This window comes from Rhea americana, unplaced genomic scaffold, assembly GCF_003343005.1.
Source record: "Rhea americana isolate MKP2758 unplaced genomic scaffold, rheAme1 scaffold_21, whole genome shotgun sequence".
Taxonomy (NCBI): domain Eukaryota; kingdom Metazoa; phylum Chordata; class Aves; order Rheiformes; family Rheidae; genus Rhea; species Rhea americana.
This window is the reverse complement of record NW_028186258.1, coordinates 1,554,400-1,577,448: the sequence shown is the minus strand read 5'-3', so window position 1 is coordinate 1,577,448 and position 23,049 is coordinate 1,554,400. Positions and strand designations below refer to the sequence as shown.

The following is a 23,049-nucleotide window of genomic DNA, read 5'->3' as shown; positions in this document are numbered from 1 at the left end:
ACCGGCGGGCGCAGAAACCGCCGCGGCGGAGCGTCGGGCCGCGGGCTGCCGGCCCTGCCCCGGGGCTCCGGCGCTGGCGCTTAACCGGAACAGAGCCAGAGGGGGCAGAAAATAGGAGGGGGAAAAAAAGGGGGGAAAAAAAAGAAAAGAAAAGGCCAAGCCTGGAAATCAGCTAGCGGCTGCGAAGCAGCGAATTCCCTCTTTGCCTTCGGAAGAATTTCTTGGCTGGCCGCGTGGGTGACTGTTATTCGGCTCGTTGCAGAGGATTTGGACGCTGAATCGGCCGCAGCGCTAACGAGGTTTGTGGAATTAATTCATCTGCGCTCTGCCGCGTCAGGCCCGCTTCCCCGTCGCCCCGCTGATCCCCCCGGGGGCTCGGCACGGCGCGGGGCAAGGTGGGCTCGGCGGGTTTCCTTTTTTTTTTTTTTTTTTCCCTCCCTCTTCCCCCTCGTTTGAGCTGTTGCACGCTTTCTCCTGCCTTTCTGCTGCTCGGGAGCGGCAGTGCTCGTGGCTGGATGGTTTTGTTTTGCAGAGCTGTGCAGGATTTTCTTTTCTTTTCTTTTTTTTTTTTTTTTTTTTTCAGTTGCTTTGTCTGACACAACAGGGCGAGGGGGGACCGTGCCCGTAACGCCCACGCGGGGGATACTGGGCAGCACGGAGCAGAGCCCGCGGGGAGCAGCCCTCCGCTGCGCCCTGGCTTTAGGGGACAGTTTGTTACAGATTAGGAAGGTTCGCTTTCCTCCCCCCCGCCGTCCGCCCCGCTTCCTGGGGAATTGCACTGGAACTGGCATGGAGGAAACTGTTTGACTTTACGTTTAAAGCCGCCTGAAGCCTTCAGAGCCGCAGGTGGGTCTGGCCCAGCGAAAACACAGCGGCCGTTTTGTGAAACGGGCTGCCAGGCGCAATCTCCACGAAACGCGGGTGTCGCTCGGGGCAAAGGAGGAGGGTTGAACCCGGGGAGAAAAAGGCCGAGCGCGGACTGGGCTCAGAAAGACCGGTGGTTTGCTGAACCGCAAACGCTGCTTCGCGCTTTCCAGCTCGCGAGTCTGCGGTGCGGCGCGTAAGAGAGCGGAAGGGGGGATAAAGGCGAGCGTGCGGCGGTGGGGTCTGCGCGAGGGGCTGACGGGCGCGAGCTGGGCGCGGGAGAGGGGGTTGGACGGCGGCGCGCGGAGGGCAGGCAGGGAAAGGGGAGCCGTGGGGTCAGGGGAGGGGAGCTCGGCCGGGAACGGGGCAGGACGGCGCCGGCGGCACCTCGAGGCAGCGGCCGTGCAGGAATTCGGGCAGCCGCCGCGCAGCAGGATCCCGACTTCCCTGCGGGCTCCCGGCGGTTCTCCGTTTTGCGGGTCCGGAGGGCAGAGGAACGAAGCTGAATCCGGCTTTACGTTCAGCAGCGATCGCGGCGCTCGGCAGTGGGCTGGGAGGTGTCGCTCGCGCTGCGCGGCGCCGGACAGCCCGCTGCCGGCACGGCGGGTGTTGGCCGGCCCCTGCCCGGCCGGGACCTCCCTGCGGGTCTCCGCTCCGGTCTTGGGCTGCACGTTGCCCGCTGCGCTTCATCCCACGCGGGGACAGCGGGAGCTGCGGGTCGGGGTCCTCAGCTCCGTCGGCAGCTGGGCGTCGAGGTCCCGCTTCTCCCAGTAAACAGCAAATTGTGATGCTTGTTGCACACGAGTCTCCAAACAGAGAGAGGAAGGAGGGAGAACCTTGACCTTTTGGGCCAAATGGTTGATATTGCTGCGGGGATCTGTCTTGGTAATTTTTGAGTTTTGGAGCGTGGCGCCTGTGAGCTCTGCACCCCTGCGTGTGCCACGGAGGGAGTAGCCGGGTGGGATGAGAGTGTGGATTATGGCACTGATCCCCGCGCTTGCAGCTCAGCGCGCATGGGAGCCCACGGCCGGCGAGGCTGCTGCACTGCGGTGGGCCCGGATCCCTCCTGTTTAGCAATATGTCAGTCCCTGGTGCACATGGTATTGGCTCCGTTGCGCTTAGTCCTAATGCACTCTTAGAATGATAGAGTGGTGCGGTTGGAAGGGACCTCTGGAGATCATCTAGTCCAGCCCTCAGTGTAGCCCATATGGGGACTGAACCTGTGACCTTGGTGTTAGCAGCACCATGCACAGTCCTTGACATCCAAACGTGGAGGGGAGGTGCAGGAGCTGCAGGAGTCTAATGCTCCCCTGGGAGCTTGGACAAAGCATTTCTGGAGCATCCAGTTGCCAAAACTTTCTGGAGACCAGAGCTTTTTGGGGAGAGAGAGCAGTGGAGAACAGCCTGTGAGAGTCCTGGTGAGCAGACAGGCTTACAGAGTCACAGAGGAATGGGAGATGGCAGGGACCTATGGAGAGCACCTGGTCCAACCCCCACTGCTCCACCAGGATCAGCCAGGGCAGGTTGCCTAGGACCACATCTGGTTGGGTTTTGAGTATCTCCAAGGAAGGAGACTCCACAACCTCTCTGGACAGCCTGTTCCGATGTTCAACCACCCTCACAGTGAAGAAGGGGGTTTTTTTTGCATTCAAGTGGGATTTCCTCCATTTCAGGTTGTGTCTGTTGGCTCTTGCGGTGTCACTGGGCACCACTGAGAAGAGTCAGGCCCTGTCCTCCATACGCCCTCTCTGCAGATATTTATAAACATGGATAAGATTCTCCTGAGCCTTCTCTTCTCTAGGCTAAACAGTCCCAAATCTCTCCGCCTCTCCTCATACAAGAAATGTTCCAGTCCCTTAATCATCTCTGTGGTCCTTCAGTGGATGTGTTCCAGTAACTCCTTGTCTCTCTCTTACTGGTAAGCCCAGAACTGGACACTACGCTCCAGATGTGGCATCACCAGGGCTGAGTAGAGGTAAAAGATCACCTCCCTCAACCTGCTAGCAATGGTGGTCTTGATGCACCCCGGGATGCCATCGGCCTTCTTTGAGGGCATATTGATGACTCATGCTCAACCTGATGTCCACCGGGACCCCCAGGTCCTTCTCTGCAGAGCTGCTCTCCAGAAAGATGGGCTTTAGCCTGAACTGGTGCTTGGGGTTATCACTCTCCGGGGATTCCTCCGCAAACTTGGCCATCTGCAGAGGGCTGCCAGGGCTCCTTGTGAAACATGTTCCTGCTTAACCTCCTCTTTGCCTAGGCTGGTTTGGGGCAGTTAAAAATTCAGACTGTGGCTTGAGCTGTACTTGTGGTCCTGGGAGCAGAGGCAGCCAACACAACCCACGTTGCTGGCCATGCGTCCTCTGGGATCGGCGCTGGGTTGCGGGGGAGCCTGGAAGGGTGCTTCGGCAAGATGAGGCTGAGGAGAAGAATAAGGACCCCGATGATTTGTAACTTCAGGAAGGCGGGGGGGGGGGGTGTCTGGCAATCCCTCGCAGAGGGGGCAAGGCTGCAATCTGTGCAGGGGCACCTCAGCACCCTGCCCCAGCACTCTGGGCTGCTCTGGTGCCAAGTTTGGGCTCTGCAAGTTGTGCCTGGGGCGAGCTGCAGGCCTGAACATCTCCCCTGGTTTCACAGCCCACGCTGAGCACTGTGCTCACGTGCTTGAGCGCCAAGCTGATGGGTTTGGGGCTCTGAATTTTCCAGGGCAGTTTATGCCCTCTGGCATGCTGCTGCCTGTGTCTGGTTGTCTCCTGCTCCTAAGCAGATCTGGTGCTTTCAGGTGGGTCAGTATGAATGCTGGGGAGGTCTTTTTGACTTTCTGGCTTCAGGTGGAGAGGACAGATGTGCTTGAGGGGTGTGCTGCTGGTTTCGAACTGTCCTGTCTCTGCTCTCCATCCCAGGCGCTTTTCCTTGGAGGGAAGGAGAAGCGAGGCCAGGGGAATTCCTCAACCCTGACAGCTCGCTGACAGCCCAAACCCTGGCAAACCGGAAGGTGCTGAGGCGTCGGGTGTTTTGTGGGACTGAGTGCAACAAAAGGCTGCTGTGTCTCTCCCCTCCGTGGGCTGGGCCTGGCCTGGGCGCAGGGACTGCTTGGTGCTGGCTAAAACCACACCAAACCCCGAAAGCCATGTGGATGAGTGAGCCCGTAGGGCTGGAGCATCCCAACCCGGTTTGGTGGGACGGGGGCTTTTCTGCATCTGCTCCGGAAGCCTCCAGGTGAGGAGGTGAATGCTACCGGCACAAAGTTTAACTTCAGAAACTCCCCAGTTTTGCTCCCCAGCAACCAAACCCAAGTACTGAGCGTGAGTCAAACCATTTCGGGGAGGCTTTCCCCTTCACCTGCCTGCCCAACGGCTCTGCCTGCCACCGCGCGTCCACCCTGCCCATCTGCCCTGCCTGGAGCAGGTCTGTTGACTGGGCTAAGGTAGAGGCGGGGGGTGGATGGGACGAAGCAGGCGGGAGTGCTGGAGCACGTGTGTGCTCAGGAAGGGCTGGGGTGGTTTCAGGCAGTCAGGAGCAGCTCGTGACCTGTACAGCTGAGCAGCTTTTTTGTTGTTGTTGTTGTCATGAAAATCCAACCAAAGTGCTGCAGTTTTTCCAGTGTGGAAGTGAAATTTTCCCTTCCAGAGGAAACGTGGAAACAGGGAGGTGATTGTTTGCGTGCTTTTTGCACAAAGCATCAGCATTGCCTGCAGCCTGGCTGAGCGGACGGGCAGCCGGCAGCGCTCTGGGCACCACCACGGCCTGCGTGGGGGAAATTACCCTGTTAAATACAACGAGGTTGATGGCTTGTAGGGCAATGGTTGGAAGCATCAGGGTGAACAGAGGAAGAAGCTATTGGAGAATCTATCTGTAGCTTGTGTTTTACAGTTGTATCTTCCATGAAAGAGATGCTTTAAAATTGTCTTTAGACCAGATATTTTGCCTGGAATATTCCAATTTCTCTGCTGTGGTGAGGAGCCAAGTACCCTCAGCCAGGTGGCTGCAGAGCTCACGTTACAATTTTGTCTGTCCCATTTACCAGGTCCAAATGTAGAGATCAGACCAATGCTGAGAGCTTTCTGATGGCCAGATAATAAATCACTGGTGGAAGTGCGGTTGCAGGGAAAATGGGTCCCTCTATTTAGGATTTTGCCTCCGGCTCCTTGCAAGGGGTTCTGCCACCTCTGATGCAGCGAGAAGAGTGACAGACTCTCAAACCACAGACTCATTCAGCGGCTCCAGGCAGCCCGAAGCTCCCTGTCGGGCACTTCCCAGGGCCTCACCCTCTATTTATTGTTGGTTCAACCATCCTGGAAATTCCTAGTGTGATAGGAAACAGCCAAAGGAGGAGTCTGTTTTGGTTTGGGGGTGAGGTGCAGACAGTTGCCTTATTTTTCTTCTCTGCTTTGCTTTAAGCTACCAGGAAAAGGAAAGTCTCAACCTGGTCGCTGCTCATGAGGTCGCGTGAGGATGGTGCTGGGCTCTGCCAGGGAGCAGCCTGTGCTTCTGTGCCTGTCGCAGTTCCCACAGGAGACTGGTGGTTTGACACCACTGGCCGTGGCTGGAGCTAACCGTGATGTTGCTGATGGATGTGTTTCAGGAGGAAGAGGATGGATGTGCTGCCAAGGGTGTGTGCTGGGCTGCTCCTCTTGTCCCTGCTCTGCACTACAGGCCTCTGCCAAAGGAACAAAAGTGAGTGTGGCCCTTATATGTCTGTCCAAGATCTCCACGTACTCCCTCTGGGACTGTATAAACCCTACCTTGGCTCCAGAAGATCAAGGTCTTCATGTGAATAAGTCCCTATTAGAGCTGCTGTGTGCCCTTCTTGTCTGTTAGCTCCCTGGCAGCTGGGACACCTCTCTCACGTACCCAGCTGCTGTTCTGTACCCATCTGCCACTAAACACCCGTGCAAAATTCCCACCAACTTTGAAAGGAACAGGATTTGCCCTTCTTGTGCCCTTCTACAACCCACTCAATTCCTGCGTTCCTCAGGCTTCTGCCTTCTCCCTAGATAACCGATGCGTGTCGTCCCGGGCTAAGAGCTGCACAGAGTGTGTCCGCGTGGACAAAGACTGCTCCTTCTGCACGGATGAGGTGAGAGCTTACAGGGGAGCATGGGACTCTGCTTCTAGGCTGATTTCACACTCTGTGAACAGAGATCCGGACACTCCAGTTGAAATCCTGGAGAGAAACTTGAATGCAGAGTCAGCTGCTGACTCGAACTCCTCTATACAAGACTGAAAGCTCTTAAGACACAGATTTCCTTTGGCTCAAGCAGCCTATGCTGGCAAATGGAGAGGAAGGGGAGTCCAGGGCAAACTTCCAGAAATACAGGGATTTGTCAGAAAATGCCTGCTTGACAAATCTGAAGCTCCTGGGGGAAGGTGTGTGCCAAGCAAGGTGGGAGGGTCTTGCCCCGGAAGACCCCGTGACTCACTGGTTGTAGCGTTTCCCTGGCGCCCAAGGTGGCATTGGTTCTGCGCTAGGTTCATCCCCATCTGCCCGCTGCTCTCCTGCTTCCAAAGGCTCACCAGATCTAACTATCTGGAAAGAGGACCCAGCTTTCTGACAAGTGATGTGGCCTCTTCTTATGCTTCCCCTGTTGCTGCAGGATTTCGAAGAGCCTCGCTGCGACTTGCGGGAGAATTTGCTGCGATATGGCTGCAAGGAGGCCAGCATTGTGTACATGAGAGGCGAGATGAGGACTCTGCAGGTAGGTGCTAGGTAGAGATTCATTGTTCCACTTCTTCTGAAGGGTCCTTCTCTTTCCCATATCCTTCGAGACCTTCATCCTCTGTACTCTTGTACAGGGAAAATACAAACTACACACCACTTTTTTACGTAGGGCCTACTCAAAAACAGTGCTCTCACTTTGCCAGCTGGGGGAACTTGTCCACAACCAGCTCTAGTCACTGTAGATGGGATGACTTTTCAAATGAAACAGATGTTCGCAAAATGCCAAGGTCTGGAGGAGGTGGAGGTAGCCAGCTGGGAGGACTTGGATGTGGGGGAGGCTGGCTCAGCAGCCAGTCTCCAGCTTACATGAAGAAAGGATGTGCAGTCATCCATGGCTTCCCATTCCCCTGCTCCTTGCCACCTTCTCATTGCATGCGCGCAGGAGATGGAGTCTGTTTACTTCACGATGCTCTTTCTTCACAGAATATCACTATCAGCAAGTCCCAGAGGAGAACTGAGGTGTCCCCCCAGAGCATGTTCATGCGGCTGCGAGCTGGGGAGGAGATGAACTTCGACATGGATGTCTTTCAGCCCCTCGAGAGCCCTGTGGATCTCTACATCCTCATGGACTTCTCCTACTCTATGTCAGATGATCTGGACAACCTCAAAAGCATGGGCCAAAAGCTAGGTGAGACGAGGGCTGGGAGAAGAGGGGGTAGCCAGACGCTGCACTTATGAAGGTGGGTGACTCTCTCTTGCCTAGGGTTGTGAATTTTTGCCAGCACTGGAGAAAGCCAAGCAAAGGGCCAAAAGGTGCCTGTTTTAATCATGCGTTTTATTATTGCTGCTTTGTGCAGGTCTCTCCCAACATGGGATATGGCCCCTGGTCTTGCAGGGCTCATCATGTGTCCTGTCTCCTATTCAGCCAAGTGTGAGTGCTCGTGCCCCGCACAGCTGTTTTGTGCAGTAGCTTTGGCATCTTGAGCCCATAGAGGTGATTTGTGCTGTAGGAGAAGCATCAGTTGGACAGGAATGAATGAAGGCTAGGTGGTGTGGGTTTCCACCAAAAAAAAACCCCAAACCCAACCCCCCAAAGCTTAAAAGCTAACAGTTTGGAAGTCTTGTCTAAGACCTGATGAGCCAATAAAGAAACCAAGAAAGGTAATCTTTGCCTGGAACAGCAATGTTGCAGGCATCTCTTTATTCACATGTCTATTCCTCCCTCCTTTCCCCTCCTCCCAGCGAAATTCCTGCAAGCCCTGACCAGCAATTACACCATCGGATTTGGCAAGTTTGTGGACAAAGTCTCATCCCCTCAGACAGACATGAGACCTGAGAAGTGAGTGAGGCTGATGGGGCCACAGGGATGGGCTGGGAGCAGAGTGGGGAGGGCAAGTACCTCAGGTACCTTTTATTTCTCTCCTGGTCTTCTGTCTGCAGTGCAAGAGTGTCTAGCTCTCGCTCTTTGTTGCAATCTCTGCATTCTGACCTCCTTGCTCTGCACTCAGGGCTTGCTATAACACAGTGCCAATATCAGCAGTGTCCTCCTCAAGCTTCATGTCACAACAGATTGCACATCATTCCTTCACCTTCGTCTCTGCCCTTATCCCTTCTATCACTCTCATCTTTCCTCTCAGGGCCACTGATTTGTCATCTCAACTTTGTCTTCCTTTGATCAATCTTTCCAAGAATAATCTCCACCCTTTCTCTCCTAGGATCTAGGGAGCTTGGGGTGGAAGAGGTACCCCAAGAGAGGTGCAGTTCTGCGCTAGGAGCTGCCCATGGACAAGCAGTGCCCTGCTTGGGTTGATGGAGCATCCCTTTGCAATGAGAACTGCCCCATGCAAAAGCCCTGCTCTCCTTTTCTCTTCTAGGCTGCGTGAGCCCTGGAACAATGCTGATTCCCCCTTCTCCTTCAAGAATGTCATCCGCCTGACCAGCAACATTGACTACTTCAGCAAGGAGCTCAGGAAGGAACGCATCTCTGGCAACCTGGATGCCCCAGAAGGAGGCTTTGATGCCATCCTGCAGACAGCTGTTTGCAAGGTGACTGTGTCCGGGGAAGGAGGAGCTGTGTGTGTGTGGTGATGGAGAGGGTTAGAGGATAGATCTGCTTGATTGTGGGTAATAAATGGAACAACACTAGTGTGGTAATGAGTGGAAGAGAGAGGGAGCACGTTGAGCAGCTGATGACACAGTCAACGAGCACAGATTTCAGATTCAGCCACAGTCTGTTCTTGCCTCTCGAGCTTGCTGCTCCTGCTACTGGTGCTAAGCTGTTCTGTGTTCCCAGTTCTTCCTAGATCTCACACCAGACATGTGTTTATCTCTCTGGTATTTAATCCCCAGCACAGGAGCTAACAGTTGCCTCTGTACTGTCCCCCTTTGTGCCTGCCGTGGTGAAATTCCACTCCTTGGAAAACTGCCCACTTGAGCTTGTCTGGTTGGCTGAGGGAGACATATAAATGCATGAGCACAGCTCCAAACGTGCCCAGAAAAGCAAGGTCTTGTCTGCTTTATGTGTATGTACCTGACACTGTCTAGCCAAGTAGACATCATATGCCCTGGGTCATAGATGGTGGGAACAGACACCTACTGGCTTGGATTCCGAAGACCACATGTAGCTGACTGAGGTGATGAGAGTTGCCCTTTGGTTTTCCCAAAGACCCCAGTTCAGCCAGTACTGGTCTGCCAATGAGTGCAAGTTTTGTGCAGTGTTTTGGTGGACACAGAGATAAAGGTCCCTTCTCCTCCTTCCTGGTGGTAGGATAAGATCGGCTGGAGGAAGGACAGCACTCACTTGCTCGTGTTTTCCACTGAATCTGCCTTTCACTATGAAGCTGATGGCACCAACGTTCTGGCAGGGATTCTGAGGAGGAATGATGAGCAGTGTCATCTGGATCCTGATGGCACCTACAGATATGACACCAAGCAGGATTATCCTTCAGTGCCAACCCTGGTGCGCCTGTTGGGACAGCAGAACATTATCCCCATTTTTGCTGTCACAAACCATTCCTACAGCTACTATGAGGTGAGGAGAACTTGGTCGTACGGGAGCCATATGGGCTTACTTTCCTCCAGGACCCTTCCTCCTCTGCCTGCAGCTTAGGTATAAGGAAGCAGAGGAGCCCTGGTCATTCTCCAGTGCCTCTGGGCCTGCGTTGGTGTCTAATCCTGCTCACTCCAGCTCCTTCCAGGCTGGAGCAGATAAGGAATATGATATGATTGGTCTAATCCCTCCAAGCTTACGTATAGAGAACCGCACAACTGGGCATTCAGGGCTCCCCTCAGCATTGGTGGACATTGTAGATGCTCGGCACGTGCTGCAGCTCAGCTTCTGGACCTGTTACTGTGTTGCTGTGGTTCAGTAGGCTCCTTTCTCTGTGCAGAAACTACACAAGTACTTCCCCATCTCTGAAATTGGAGTGCTCCAGGAGGACTCTTCCAACATCGTGGAGCTGCTTCGCACAGCCTTTGAGGTAACAGTGCTCTCTGGGGCCTTGGTCTCACTCCCAGGGTGAATGGTGGGTAGGAGCCTCCTGCCAAGGAAAGTGGAGGAGATGCAGTATATGACTCCTCTGGGGCAGGGCATGGGGGTGGTTGCAAGGATACAGCTGAAAATCAATGCAGTGATTGCCTTCTGCCCACATAGCGCATCCGCTCCAAGATGGACATCCGGGCTGACTTTGTTCCCAAAGCCATGAAGACAGAGTTCACCTCCACCATGTATGAAAAGACAGAATCTGGCTCCTTCCATATCACCCGAGGCGAAGTGGTAAGTCCCCGTGGCTGCCCTGTAGGAGAGGTGTGTGCCCTGTGCAGAGCTCTGCTGTGGTTTTGCCGGGGCAGGGTGAGGAAGGCACAGTGCGGCTGTTACGTGCCTGTGCCGTGTCTCTCCTTCCCAGGTGTTCATTTGCCGGTGACAGGGTCAGCCAAGCAGAGCTACATCCAGCAGGCTCTTTGGGCAGAGCTGGCTCACCTGCGTGTCCCTTCCTTTCCAGGGCAAGTTCAACATGCGTGTGAAGGCCCTTGAGTATGTCGGTGGGCAACACGTCTGCAACCTTCCTGAGAAAGACCGGCAGGGAGTTATCCATGTGAAACCCACATCTTTGAGTGACAGCCTCAAAGTCCAAACCTCTGTCATCTGTGACGTGTGTCCCTGCGAAGAGGTATGGGGAGCTAAGCATTGCCGAGAATCCCAGTGCTTTTCCTGTCTAGCTGGGAGTGGGTAGGTGTTGGCCAGTGCAGGTCTCACTCAGGTCCTTGCTGACATCTGTGTCCCTCTAGTTCAGTGACAGAAGCTTTGTGCTTTTAAAGCAGGGGGATTTGAGTTGTGGGTCTTGCTGCTGTGAATGTCCAAGTAAGTGTGGTCGGTGGCACACTGAGGGTGCTGGGCTGCTGGCCCTCATCCTGCTCTGAGGGTGTTGGAGTGAGAATTGCATCTGCTCATGCTGTGGCAGGCAGATCTGCCAGATGTCTTGTTGGAGAGGCTCACTCACAAGCGGAATGAGTTGATTGTTCCCAGCTGCCTGCAGAGCAGTGTCTCAGCTTGGCCACAGAGACCTTCGTGCAGCCTGTGAAGGACTGCGCATGTCCTGCTGCAGAGCTCTGTCTTACACTCACAGCCTTTCCCTTGACTGCCTCCCTCACTCCCGAGATGGCATGGGGGGTGCCAAGGCCACAGCAGAGCTGGCAATATCTCCTCTCTCCTCACAGCAACGAGAGTTTGGTTCACCCAAGTGCAACTTCAACGGGGACTTTGCTTGTGGCCAGTGCATCTGCCATGCAGGCTGGTAAGAACCTTGCCCAGCTCTGTACCCACCTCGTGGTTCCTGCTGTCTTTGGGCACCCGGAGTAACACATACTCGCACCAAGGACATCCCACCTGTGTGCAGGCATCAGGCCAGGAGCCTGCTGCTTTGTGCCCTGCTCCTGCCTCTCCCAGCATCTCCTCCTCCCTGTTAGGCGAGGGGACGCGTGCGACTGCTCCCCAGCCTCGTCCCTCAACAACGAGGCCTGCATCCGCCCTGGGGACGTGGAGCCGTGCTCGGGCCGGGGTGAATGTCTCTGTGGCAAGTGCCAGTGCTACTCTGAAGATCTGAGCCTGCGCTTCGATGGCGAGTTCTGCCAGTACGACGTCCTGCAGTGCCCGCGCACCTCCGGCTTCCTCTGCAATGGTGAGAGCAGGCACCCACTGCCTCCTAGCCCCAGCCCCCACCACATCTCCTCCAGGAACTGCCAGGGCTAGGGGAGAGGGAACATGGGTCCTTGCCAGCACCCTAAGAGCAGTCCTTGTTGTGGCAGCTCTCTCTGGGTTGGCATCACAGCAGCTGAGATGGCTGCTGGAGAGGTGTGATGGTGACAGGTTTGTGGCACTGGCAGGTAGATAACGAGTGTCCCTGCTGTGGGTCACTCTGAGGAGGGTGCAGCTCCAAGCCATGGGCCTGCCTGCACCACATTGCCACGGTTCCTCTCCTGCTTCAGGCACTGGCAGGTCAGAGTGTCCCTCAGTGCAGAGGTGGCAGGAACAAGCGGTGTCCCACTGCACAGCTGTGGAGACTCCATGCTTGGGAAAGCAGGATACAAGGATCCATTTGAGTCCTGGGTTCAGGGCAGCCCTTTGCAACCCCTGGAAATTGAGAGAGAGCTGAGGTGGCCCATGGATGGGGCTGGGGGAGCGGCACAGGGTGGGGAGTCCCTTGGTGATTTCTTCTACGTTGCAGATCGTGGCCGTTGCTCCAAGGGCGCGTGCGTGTGTGAGAGCGGCTGGGAGGGCCCCGGCTGCGAGTGTCCCACGAGCAACGACACCTGCATTGACAGCCGAGGGGTGAGTCCCAGCCCGGACTTTGGGAAGACCACCCCAGGTGGGACTGTAGCAAACTGTCCCAGGGTCTGAGATTCAGGGCCGCTGGCGGCCAGCAGCGTGCTCGTTCCCAGTGCCCTTGGGTGTCTGTGGTTGCTCTCAGACACTGACACTTTCCTCTCGCAGGGCATTTGCAATAACCACGGGAGGTGTGAATGTGGCAGGTGCATCTGCGACATGGCTTCTCTGTACACCAGCTCCATGTGTGAAATCAGCTACTCCCTGGTAAGGCTCAGCTCCAGGGACCCCCTGGTTTTATCACTCCTCTGTCACATGGAGAACCTCAGGAGGGAGAAAAATAAAGCAAAAATGAAAGGCCGTCTCAAACAGGAGCAAAATCCTGCTTTGGTGACCAGGAAGGGCTCTGTCTGGAGCCACTCTGCAGCCCTGGGCTTGCTTTGCCTTCCAGTTCACCAGCAGTATTAAAGGCATATGATTGTTTAAGGTATATTTGTGTTTACCTGGACATTTGTGAAGGGTCTGTATCAGAGCAACCAGAGCAGAAGTCTGAGCCTTGGCTCCTGGCTTCTCCTTCGGCTTTTTCATGGGACTGAAAAAGTCCCTTCATGGCCCAGTGCCTCAGTGTCCCCACTGACAAACACGTGCTAATCTCAGGATGAGTGAGAACGAAGGTAACCTTGGTCATATTTTAGGCCATAGAAAACCTTTGTAGAAAAACTAACCGCCACCCAAATACAGCGTGTCAGTGTAAGAGATTTTGGAGGGATTGTGAGGGTTCAGCATCTCTGATCGAAACACCTTGAACTGCTGGGTCCGAGCTGTGCGGCCGGTGCACTGACTCTCTTTCGCACGTGTGTTATTTGGATTTGGGAGGTGTGGGAGTCAGCAGCCAAAATTCAGACACGAATTCAGGTTCCCAGTTCCTCCCCACCTCCATTTCATCACCCCTCTGACAGAGAACAGAAGGCTGCTCCAGCAGCTTGGGGCTGGTGGGGTGGCTCTGCAGGAGGACATTGGTGCCTCCGAAGCAGATGAATAAGGAGATTGCACTTACCTCTGCTTGGCCCCCGCCCGTCCTCTCGCTGGCAGTGCCGCACGGCAGGTACAGACCCGCTCTTGGTAAGTCCCCTCCTGACGCCTCTGAGCCAGACGAGGAGCCACCTGCCCCCAGGCTGAGTGGGCCTTTCTGGAGCCACGCTTACCTTACCCCATAAACGTGAAAAGCCTTACCTGGCTGCAAGAAGTGAAGTTGTGGCCGTCTATCTCTTGGGTTACAAATCCCTTGTCTGTGTTAGCTGCCTGCTCTCTGTTAGTCCCTTCTCTCCTTGCCCTGTCACAAGCATGAGGACGTGGCGTTGTTGCCTTTTGGAGATGTTCTCCCTGGCTCCCCCTTGGCCTTTCTCCTAACAATCCCACCTCGTGTCTCCTTGCAGGGTTTCCAGGCTATGTGCGAGAGCATCCGGGACTGTGTCCAGTGCCAGGCCTGGGGAACAGGCAAGATGAAAGGGAACTGCAGCACCTGCCATCTCCAGGTCCAGATGGTGGAAGAGCTGAAGAAAGGTACCAGGAGGCTTGGAGCTCTGTGCAGTCATGTGTGACGAGCCTTGCTCTGTCTGTGTGTGTGTGTGTGGGTGGATCAGCTCCTCACGCTTAGTGCTGGGTTCCTGGTCTGGATCCTCTTGCAGCCTGGCAGTTGTGCCCTGTCTTTTCATTTGCAGAAGAGGCCAATGAACACTGCTCGTTCCAGGATGAGGAGGATGACTGCACGTACCACTACACCCTGGAGGGAGATCCCAGTGTCCTGCCCAACACCACTGTCCAGGTGCAGAAGAAGAAAGGTGAGCAGGGACTCAGCAGGAGGGGAGGTGCAGCCTGGAGGCTGGGTTAGCTATCATCTTCGCACACAACACCTCTTCTCCCCGCTTTGCTGTGTGCTGGGTTACACTTGGATCTCATAAGAATGCCAGGAGGTGGACAGAGCCCTCAGAGCTCAGGACCTTTGGAAATCAGTGCCTTTTCACTGCCAGCACTGGCAGGGAAAGATGCAAGATGCAGAATAGCCCCTTGGGAAGAACAAGTGTGAGCAAAGAGTTGGGAGGAGACATCTCCATGGGTAGCATTTTTCTGTGTGAGCACTGCAATTCCTAGGCTGAACTTGGTTGCTCCGTCCCTAAAAGAGCTGCGATCCAGCCTCTCCTGTCTGTCCATGCCTCCCTCCCTTCCCTCCTTTTGCACCCTGCACACTCAACACAGGGTTTTGATGCCCCTAAATCATGATGGGTGCATTGCTGTCGGTTACAGAGTGCCCTCCGGGAAGCTTTCTGTGGCTCATCCCACTGCTTATTTTCCTGATCCTGCTCCTGGGATTGCTGCTGTTGCTCTGCTGGAAGTTCTGCGCCTGCTGCAAGGTGAGTTCCTCAGCCCGGCTGCCTCCCTGCACCGGGGAGGGGGCAAAAAAACAAACTGAAAACAATCCTTTGCTCTTGAAAAGTTGTCGTTCAGGTCTCTCTCCTACTGAACAGCTTTGAGAATATGCCAGAAAAAAAGCTTTTCTGCCTTTCTTTCCTGACCAGCTGGGAAAGTTGGTGGGGACAAACAGAAAACATTATATGTTGGTAGAGAATAGAAGAGCCAGTGCCTATTGAAATTGGTGGGAATTTTGCCAGAGGCTTCAGGAAGAACCAGATAAAGGCAAGAATGTGACAAATTTCCATAGTCTACTCAGCCTCTAGCAAGACCACATTATTAGTAGCTGGGTCCCACTGGTACTCAACACCTCTCCTGTTGCTTGTATGAATTGCAATGTGATTTCCCCAGCTAAAGTGATGTATAGCCAAAATCATGGAGACATGTTTGTTTGCTTTTGGCCACACAGTGAATGTGCATTTGGTCATTTGTTTTCTAGGCTTGCCTGGCCCTGCTTCCCTGCTGTGCACGAGGTACCGTCTCTTTGAACTGGGGGGAAAAGGACGTGAGGGGTTCGCTGCCCTCCTGGGCGTACTAGAATGAGCATCTCTCCTCCTCCCTGGGCACAGTAACTTCCTGCAGGCCAGGGACAACAAGCAGGGGAAAGTCCCTGATAGAGATTCTTAGCCAAGCAGCCCTTTACATTCCTGCCCTGTATCCCTGCCGCATGCCCCATGTGTGCCCGCAGGGGACTCCTGCCCTAGTGCTCTCCTACCCTGTGTCTTTCCTAATGCCCAGCTGGGGTGACCTGCTCTCTGTGCTTGTGAACACCTCATGTCCTCTCCACTGGCCAGTCAACTCCAGGCCGCTCCCAACACCCTCAGCTTGGCGGAAACATGAAAGATTCTCCAGGGCAAAGTCCCAGGTCTCAGGAATCGGTGGCTCAAGTTGTCCCAGTTTGTCTAGTCTCTGATCCTGTCCCTGCGGTCTCTGCAGGACGCACTGTTGGCTTCAAGGAGGACCACTACATGCTTCGCCAGAGCCTCATGTCCTCTGACCACCTGGATACTCCCATGGTGCGCAGTGGGTCCCTCAAGGGCCGAGATACTGTCCGCTGGAAGATCAACAACAATGTTCACAAGCAGGGCTTCACCTCCCTTGCTGCCACCAACCCCAAAGAGCTCAGTAAGTGCCATATCAGAGAAACAGGGGCCGTAAGAGACAGGAATCCTTTGTGGTTGCCTTCTGCCTCCACCAGCCATAGTATCACCTCCAAGCCCATTACAAGGTGGCTTGTTCCTTTATCTGCTTCCATCCCAGGGGACAGTTGAGCAGCACATTCCTGAGTCCAGGCCTGTCACAGGAGTTGTGGATAGCTTTGGAGCTACCCTGACAGCCTGATCTGGTGGCAGATGTTCCTAGCATGTGTCTGAGGTCTCACTAGCTCAGCTGATCCAGCCTAGATTGCACTTCCTCATCAGTCCAGAGCAACCACTGGACACAGCATCCTTCACAGGCTCCTGGGTGGATTGTACACAGAGCATCCTAGTAAGCATTCAGGTCTCAGAGGATTTTCTTTGCGGGTGCTACATGGGGTTTGGGTGCTAGGGATAAAGAATCTGGACACCCAGCATCATTTATGTCCCTGTGCTTTTGATTAGGTTATTTCTGTCACCAAGAAAGAAGAAGTCTAATCAGATAATTTCTTTTTGCAGTTCCCTATGGGCTGTCTCTGAGGCTGACCCGGCTTTTCACGCAGAATCTTTTGAAGCCAGATAGCCGGGAATGTGAACAACTGCGTAAAGAAGTGGAGGAGAATGTAAGGGCCTGAGCACATGGCAGGGTTTGCTCCTGGGCTGAAGGATGGGAATGGGTTACAGCCATGCTGAGGTGTTCGTCTTTGTCTGTGACACTGGGGAAAGTGGAACTCCTCTGCCCTGGAAACTTAAAAAGCTCTTGCAGTGAAGAAGCAATTCTTTCTATTTCCTAATGAAAGCAGAATTTCCCTATGAAAGGCACAAATCTTAAAATCATGACTGTGAGAATTATCAAAGCATCGTGCTGCTGAGAAGGCTTGCAATGAACCACAGCTTAAGGGCCTATGCCCTGGAGCTCCTGTTTGGCTTCAGTTCCCAGTGTGGTCTCTTGCCACACTGACAGTGGAGCTGGACATCCTGAAGTATCCCGTCTCTGCTGCGTAGCCTGGGTTGGCACTCCCAGACCTTGGAGGTCCAGTTGTCAAGCTCTCTGGGCTTAGAGGCTGCCAGCTCCATTGCAGGGACTGCAGCAGGAGTGAGGAAACTGTGTGGTCCCCTCTGCCTGGTGTGGAAGGGCAAGAGGAAGGGCCTGGGGATGGCAGGTGGGATGCTTAGTTTGGTGGCAGCCATATCTGCTTGCTGACCCTATGCCTCAGGGTGCTGGTTTTCTGTTACAAACGTCCCTCTTGCTCCTTGCAGCTGCATGACATTTACAAGCACATTCCTGGCTGCCACAGGGTTCAGCAGACCAAGTTCAGGTGAGTAACTGGGGAGGAGACCTTGCGTGCAGGTTGAGTTGCCCTAGGGGCTCTTCTGACGGGGCAGCGCAGGGGAGGGCCGGGGTGTGGATGTGCTGCTGGAAGGTAGTGGGGTCTGTGAGCCATTCCCTGCCACAAGCATGAGCCTGGTGGGGTGCTGAGATTTCTTCACCTGTGCAGAGATCTGCAGAGCAAGGCTAGCTCACCTTTGAAAGTGATCTCTGCTGCTTCTGACTATGTACCTAAGACTTGCTCGGGCAGGGACGTATCCTGATCCCATGGTGCTCAATAGGAAAATTCCCACTGCCTCCAAAGGCTTCAGTCCTGTGCATGCTTGGTGCAGGATGGAGTCCAGAGATGTCAGCACTCTGCAGGGTGTATTATCCACTCTCCATGGCTCTGAGCAGACGTGATCTCCCCTCTGGGCATGCTTCTTATTTCATTGAGAAACCCAGGCCCAAAGGGAGCAGCCAGACATGTGAGAACATGTGATGGGGCCATGGGTCCTGGTAGACAGGTTGGCACTGGGCCTGCGGAGGAGCCTGCGGAGAGGCTGCCATGGCTCAGACCTGCAAACGGCTGTGATTCATGCAGAGCTTTGACTCCCCAAATGCTTTAGTCACTCTGGTTTCTTTTCTTCCACAGGGTACAGCCCAATTCTGGGAAAAGGTAAGTGGATCTTGCAACCCACTTTTTTGCCCCTTCTCTGTCTTTGGCAGGAGTATCTGCACTCACAGGTGTGCAGGGTGGTTGAATGTCCCACTCCCTCACTAATCCCTCTAGCTGCTGCTCCACAGCAACATGAGACAAGCAAACCTGGTCTCAGCATCTACCTCGTTTTCTCTTCATACTGGTCACAGGCAGGACCACACAATTGTGGACACTGTGCTCACTGCTCCTCGGTCAGCCAAGTCAGAGATCATCAAAGTGACGGAAAAGCATGTTTCCCATGAGGCTTTCAATGACCTGAAGGTGTCGCCGGGCTATTACACTGTGACCTCAGACCAAGGTAGGGAATAGACCCCAGTGCTGCCTCCTGGCTGGGCAGGGGGCATCTGCCACCTCTCATCATTGCCCCTTACCCCCAGATGCTCATGGAATGGTGGAGTTCCAGGAGGCTGTGGAGCTGGTTGATGTCCGTGTCCCACTCTTCATCAGAGAGGATGATGATGATGAAAAACAGCTGCAGGTGGAGGCTATTGATGTCCCCACTGGCATTGCAGAGATTGGACGCAGGCTCGTCAACATCACCATCATCAAAGAACAAGGTGAAGGGCTGCAACTGTGGCATGAGACAAAGGGCAACTGTGTGCCCAGTGTCCAGAAAGACTCACATGCCTTCCAAGGAAGGCGTAGTCTGCGTGTTTGAGCTCTTCCAGATCACAGGCCAGAAACTTACTTGGTGACTCTTAACTTAAGTTACCTGCATCTGAACTAGAGCATCTTTTAAAGCATCCAAGGAAGGGTCATCACCTCTGGTGACAGAGACCCAAACATGTGGCCCTACAGATGTGGATGTTACCAATTCCAAAACTGGAGAGGCTGAATCAGGGTTGACTATATCCCTCCACTGCTCCAGCCCACAGCTTGCTGGAATAATGTTGGCACCCTTTGCTGGGGGTAGGTGGACGTCCCCAGTGTTGTGTCTATGTTTCCCATCTGGTTATTCTGAACAGGCAGCAAGGCCTAGGACTGGCAAAGTTTTCAGCCCCTGCAGCAATCTTTTACACAAAATTTGCACCCAAGGGTGATGTGAACACTGTACGGAGGGACATTTTCTTGTTTTTGATGTATTCACTCCAAATATTTGCTTTATACATTTCTTCTCTCTTGCCCCTTCCAGTCAGCAGCCTCATCACCTTCTTGCAGCCAACCTATTCCCACAGCCGCTTTGATAAGGTGGCCAAGATCCCTGTTGTTCGGGAGATCATAGATGACGGGAAGTCCCAAGTCACATACAGGACCCGAGATCTCACCGCCAAGGATGGCAGGGTAAAGAGTGCAGAGGGCTGGGAAGGAAGTGACACTGGGTCTGCAGAAAAACACTAAATCGGGCTCAGAAAGGGGACAGGGGTAAGAAAGGGGTGATCTCAGGCTTTGAGCCTTGCACAAGGGCAGATGTTCTCCAGCTCTGCCTCCTGCCCTTGCATACTGGGCTCAGTCTTCCCACCAAAGATATCCCACCAAGAATACTGGGAAGCGAGGGGGAATGAGCAGATGAGAGGAAGCTCATAGGAAACCATCTTGTGGATGCTGTGGACTATAATCACACTCCTGTTTCTTCCCCCGCAGGACTATGTCTTTACAGAGGGCGACCTGGTCTTTCAGCCTGGGGAGACCTGGAAGGAGGTGCAGGTCCCATTGCTGGAGCTGACAGAGATAGACACCCTCCTGCGCAACCGCCAGCTCAAGCAGTTTGCCATTGACCTCCTCCACCCAAAGAATGGTGCCAAGATTGGCCAATACTCCCAGGCCACAGTGACCATTGCTGATCCAGGTAGGGGCTGGTGGTGCAGCCAGAGAGAACTGTGCCCACAAGGCCAGGCTGGCGTGGTGGCAGGACGAGTGGGGTCGGCATGGCATGGCATGGCATGCCAGAGCGACGCACAGAGCATGCTGTGGATCCCAGCTGCAGTCCTGCACCTCGCCCCCAAAACAGAGATTAGGATGTTCATCTAGTTCTGACTGGTAGGTTTGGGCTTCCCTCTAGAGGCAGTAGTGTGTATAGACGGTGGGTGGGAAGATACGGGATAAACTACGTTGCAAATAGATTGGGGTCTTCAATCCTTTTCCCTGAAGGCCTGAATAAAAAGGTACAAATTTGGAGGAGAGCTGGGCCTTGCTGGAGGCTGTGTGTAGAAGTTCCTGTGGCTGTATAGATAGTCAGGCTACAGGGTATGCAAGAGGCACCCTCAAAGCTGTAAGAGTTGTCATCAAGTGGGTTGATAATATGAAAGTATTTATCATGGTACCAGCAATGTATGGGGATAAAAGGAAGTCTCTCATCACCGAAGCAATCAGAAGAGCTTCCTGGGGCAGACACTGGGGGTAAAGAGGCTCCTCAGTAGCTCTCAAATGGACTTGCTGAATTTCTGAAAGAAGCAACGGGGCAACTCAAGAAGGCTCTGGTCATCTTGTGCTCGTCACAGCTGCCCATTGCGATTTGTCAAGATGTTGAAGCATTAGTAAAGCATCAAGAAATACATTCAGACAGAGCTAAAGATTTCAGAGCTTTGTCTCGCCGCTCGCTGCATTTTTTCCTACCTGGGCAGAAGCAGTGATGCCAGTTATTAGGATGGGAAATGCAGGATTTGTAATTCTGTACTGGACTCTTGTACTAGCTTGTGCCTGACTTGGGGAATGTCATCTTCAGGTGCTTCCGTTTTTCTTCACTACGATGGAGCTCTGCTCCTCAGGAAGGCTTTGAGAGGTTCAAACAGTAATGGATAGACAGTGGTGAGGGAGAGACAGGTTTCCCTCTCTTCCTTCTGCATGGGGGACCTGCGCTGACCTGTGCCCTTTTCTCTTTGTGTCTGTAGAGGTGGTAGATGGCGTACCCTCACTGAGCCAGGTTACTCAGTCTCCCAAAGGCCGCCTGAATGCCCCACTCAACCCCAACGCCCAGGCTGTCAGCTCCAGGAAAATCCGCTTCAGCTGGTTTCCTCCTCCAGGGAAACCTCAGGGGTACAAGGTAAAGGAGGAACAGATCCCAGAGGAGGGTGCTGGCCCCTTCCTGTGGGTATTTCACACCACACACACACAGTTGTTCATGCTGAAGAGGCAGAGAGAAGAGGCCCAAAGAGAGAGCAAGTTCACTGCTGTTTGTTCACCTCTATCGCTGAGGACCATTCAGTGGATATAGGATTTGCAGGCAAACTTTCTTGGGGGTCCATCCCCCTTTCCACCACTTACCACCAGGCAAAGCTCTAGCGAAGACGTTAGAGGCATCACATCTGCTCTCCGTATGGGAGAAGACTGGACAGTGCTAGCTGGAGGTCGTGTGAAATGCTCAGTCTGCGTCTGTCCCTCTGTTTCCGAGGGCCCACACAACACCTTGCCTTCCCCAGAGCACATCTAATAAAAGACGGGGAATTTTTGCCACTGTGGTAAGGATCTGAAGGAATCATGATTTTCTCTTGTCTCATCAGGTGAAATACTGGATCCAAGGGGACCCTGAATCAGAAGCCAGGCTCCTTGATGTCAAACCGCCGTTGGCAGAGCTGAGTAACCTCTACCCCTTCTGTGATTACGAGATGCAAGTCTGTGCCTACAACGCTATGGGTGAAGGGGCCTACTCTGACATCGTCCACTGCCGCACGCTGGAGGACGGTGAGCTACTCTGCACCCCACTTCCTCTCCATGCAGAAGTGATCTGGCAATCTGCACACACAGCTGGGGGTAAAGAGCTCCAGCCCTGAGTGCTGGGCAGCCTAGGGGCCAGGCACCGAGTGGCTGCTGTGCTCCTGCTGTAATGCCCACTGTAATTATGGGAGGTCTGGACATCTGCGTGCTCTGGCTATGGGCTGCAAGATCAATGGCCTGCTTTTCAGAGCAGTTGGTGGAAAATAAACAGCTGGTGGACAGTACAGTGGCTACCTCTACAGTGCAAAGTGCCTGTGCTGGATGTTAGTTGGGCTGCTCCTCAGGCTCAAAGCAGCTGCTTTGTGCTTTGGAGGAGCTGTATGCAACACGCTCCAGGGGACTGGGCTGCTGAGCTCTGCCTGTGACCAAGCCCTTCAGCTTTGGGAATCTCTAGAAACTGAGTTTGTTCAAACTTGCTCTCATTAACCACGTCCCTTCCCCTTTTTCTAGTGCTGTCCAGCCCTCTCTCATGCTTCTTTTAATGCAGACTCTGCTCTTGCCTTTCCAGTTCCTAGTGAGCCTGGCCGCCTGGCCTTCAATGTTGTGTCCTCCACCGTGACGCAGCTGAGCTGGGCTGAGCCTGCAGAAACCAATGGAGAAATCACAGCTTATGAAGTCAGTTACGGACTCGTTAATGAGGACAACAGTAAGAGCTCATTTGCTGAGTGGGTCAGTTGTGACAGCTCATCCAGCTTGAGCGGCTGGAGTGTGGTTTTCGTGGGCTGTGCTGGTCCTAAGCTGCAGCAGAACCAGAATGGCTCCAAGCATATTTCTTGCAAGAACTGGAATTTGGAGAGGTTGCTTTTAGATGGAGGGAGTACAGAAAATTATCACTAGGGATTTAATCCTGTAAAGCCCTGAGCACTCTTAGTTCTCATTCTGTGTTCTCGTAGCATTTTGTGTTATTTCTCACCTTAGTCCATGAGTCTAGACCTAGGGCCACGGTGCCTGAAAAGTGATATTTAGTGACAGCAGCTGGCACATGAGCAGCAGGAAAACTCTGCTGTAGATTGACTTCAGTATTCAGTTTGGGAATTTCCCCTGAGACAGTTATGGCTATCATGAACAGCCCAAATAGTTCTCTGCACTTTGTTCCACAGCCAGGCTGTGTCCTGACACTAAGCCTCAGTGAAGCTCTTGTTTCAGAGAAGGGTGCTCTGGGGTTCTCTCTGTCTTGCGACCTTGTGGAGAATATATGTATCCATATTTGCAGTACCCATTGGACCAATGAAGAAGGTGCTGGTTGAAGATCCAAAGAAACGTATGGTGTTGATAGAAAATCTGCGGGAGTCCCAACCATATCGTTACATGGTGAAGGCTAGAAATGGTGCTGGCTGGGGGCCTGAGAGAGAAGCCACCATTAACCTTGCTACACAGCCCAAGCGCCCGATGTCCAGTGAGTTACTGCCCTTCCTA

General features: G+C 53.8%; 1 protein-coding gene across 6 annotated transcripts in view; it reads left to right on the top strand.

Moving 5' to 3' along the window:
- The first annotated feature begins 271 nt into the window (after nucleotides 1–271).
- The window catches only part of ITGB4 (integrin subunit beta 4), a 33,408-nt gene continuing 10,630 nt past the window's right edge, over nucleotides 272–23,049 (top strand). For 4 of the 6 annotated variants that reach the window (XM_085304505.1, XM_085304502.1, XM_085304507.1 and 1 more), the window contains exons 1-30: nucleotides 5,439–5,541; nucleotides 5,862–5,944; nucleotides 6,462–6,563; nucleotides 7,010–7,214; nucleotides 7,769–7,865; nucleotides 8,401–8,572; nucleotides 9,294–9,557; nucleotides 9,916–10,005; nucleotides 10,179–10,301; nucleotides 10,528–10,695; nucleotides 11,243–11,319; nucleotides 11,492–11,703; nucleotides 12,250–12,353; nucleotides 12,516–12,614; nucleotides 13,784–13,910; nucleotides 14,069–14,188; nucleotides 14,652–14,758; nucleotides 15,256–15,289; nucleotides 15,753–15,941; nucleotides 16,472–16,575; nucleotides 17,213–17,271; nucleotides 17,917–17,940; nucleotides 18,132–18,280; nucleotides 18,360–18,539; nucleotides 19,115–19,263; nucleotides 19,564–19,768; nucleotides 20,811–20,962; nucleotides 21,420–21,600; nucleotides 22,142–22,279; nucleotides 22,847–23,029. In XM_085304505.1, coding sequence (XP_085160631.1) covers nucleotides 5,439–5,541; nucleotides 5,862–5,944; nucleotides 6,462–6,563; nucleotides 7,010–7,214; nucleotides 7,769–7,865; nucleotides 8,401–8,572; nucleotides 9,294–9,557; nucleotides 9,916–10,005; nucleotides 10,179–10,301; nucleotides 10,528–10,695; nucleotides 11,243–11,319; nucleotides 11,492–11,703; nucleotides 12,250–12,353; nucleotides 12,516–12,614; nucleotides 13,784–13,910; nucleotides 14,069–14,188; nucleotides 14,652–14,758; nucleotides 15,256–15,289; nucleotides 15,753–15,941; nucleotides 16,472–16,575; nucleotides 17,213–17,271; nucleotides 17,917–17,940; nucleotides 18,132–18,280; nucleotides 18,360–18,539; nucleotides 19,115–19,263; nucleotides 19,564–19,768; nucleotides 20,811–20,962; nucleotides 21,420–21,600; nucleotides 22,142–22,279; nucleotides 22,847–23,029 — 4,000 coding nt within the window. Of the gene's footprint in view, nucleotides 300–784; nucleotides 847–5,438; nucleotides 5,542–5,861; nucleotides 5,945–6,461; nucleotides 6,564–7,009; nucleotides 7,215–7,768; nucleotides 7,866–8,400; nucleotides 8,573–9,293; nucleotides 9,558–9,915; nucleotides 10,006–10,178; nucleotides 10,302–10,527; nucleotides 10,696–11,242; nucleotides 11,320–11,491; nucleotides 11,704–12,249; nucleotides 12,354–12,515; nucleotides 12,615–13,783; nucleotides 13,911–14,068; nucleotides 14,189–14,651; nucleotides 14,759–15,255; nucleotides 15,290–15,752; nucleotides 15,942–16,471; nucleotides 16,576–17,212; nucleotides 17,272–17,916; nucleotides 17,941–18,131; nucleotides 18,281–18,359; nucleotides 18,540–19,114; nucleotides 19,264–19,563; nucleotides 19,769–20,810; nucleotides 20,963–21,419; nucleotides 21,601–22,141; nucleotides 22,280–22,846; nucleotides 23,030–23,049 lie in introns of those variants that run through there. The other 2 variants (XM_085304503.1, XM_085304504.1) reach the window with 2 other exon arrangements.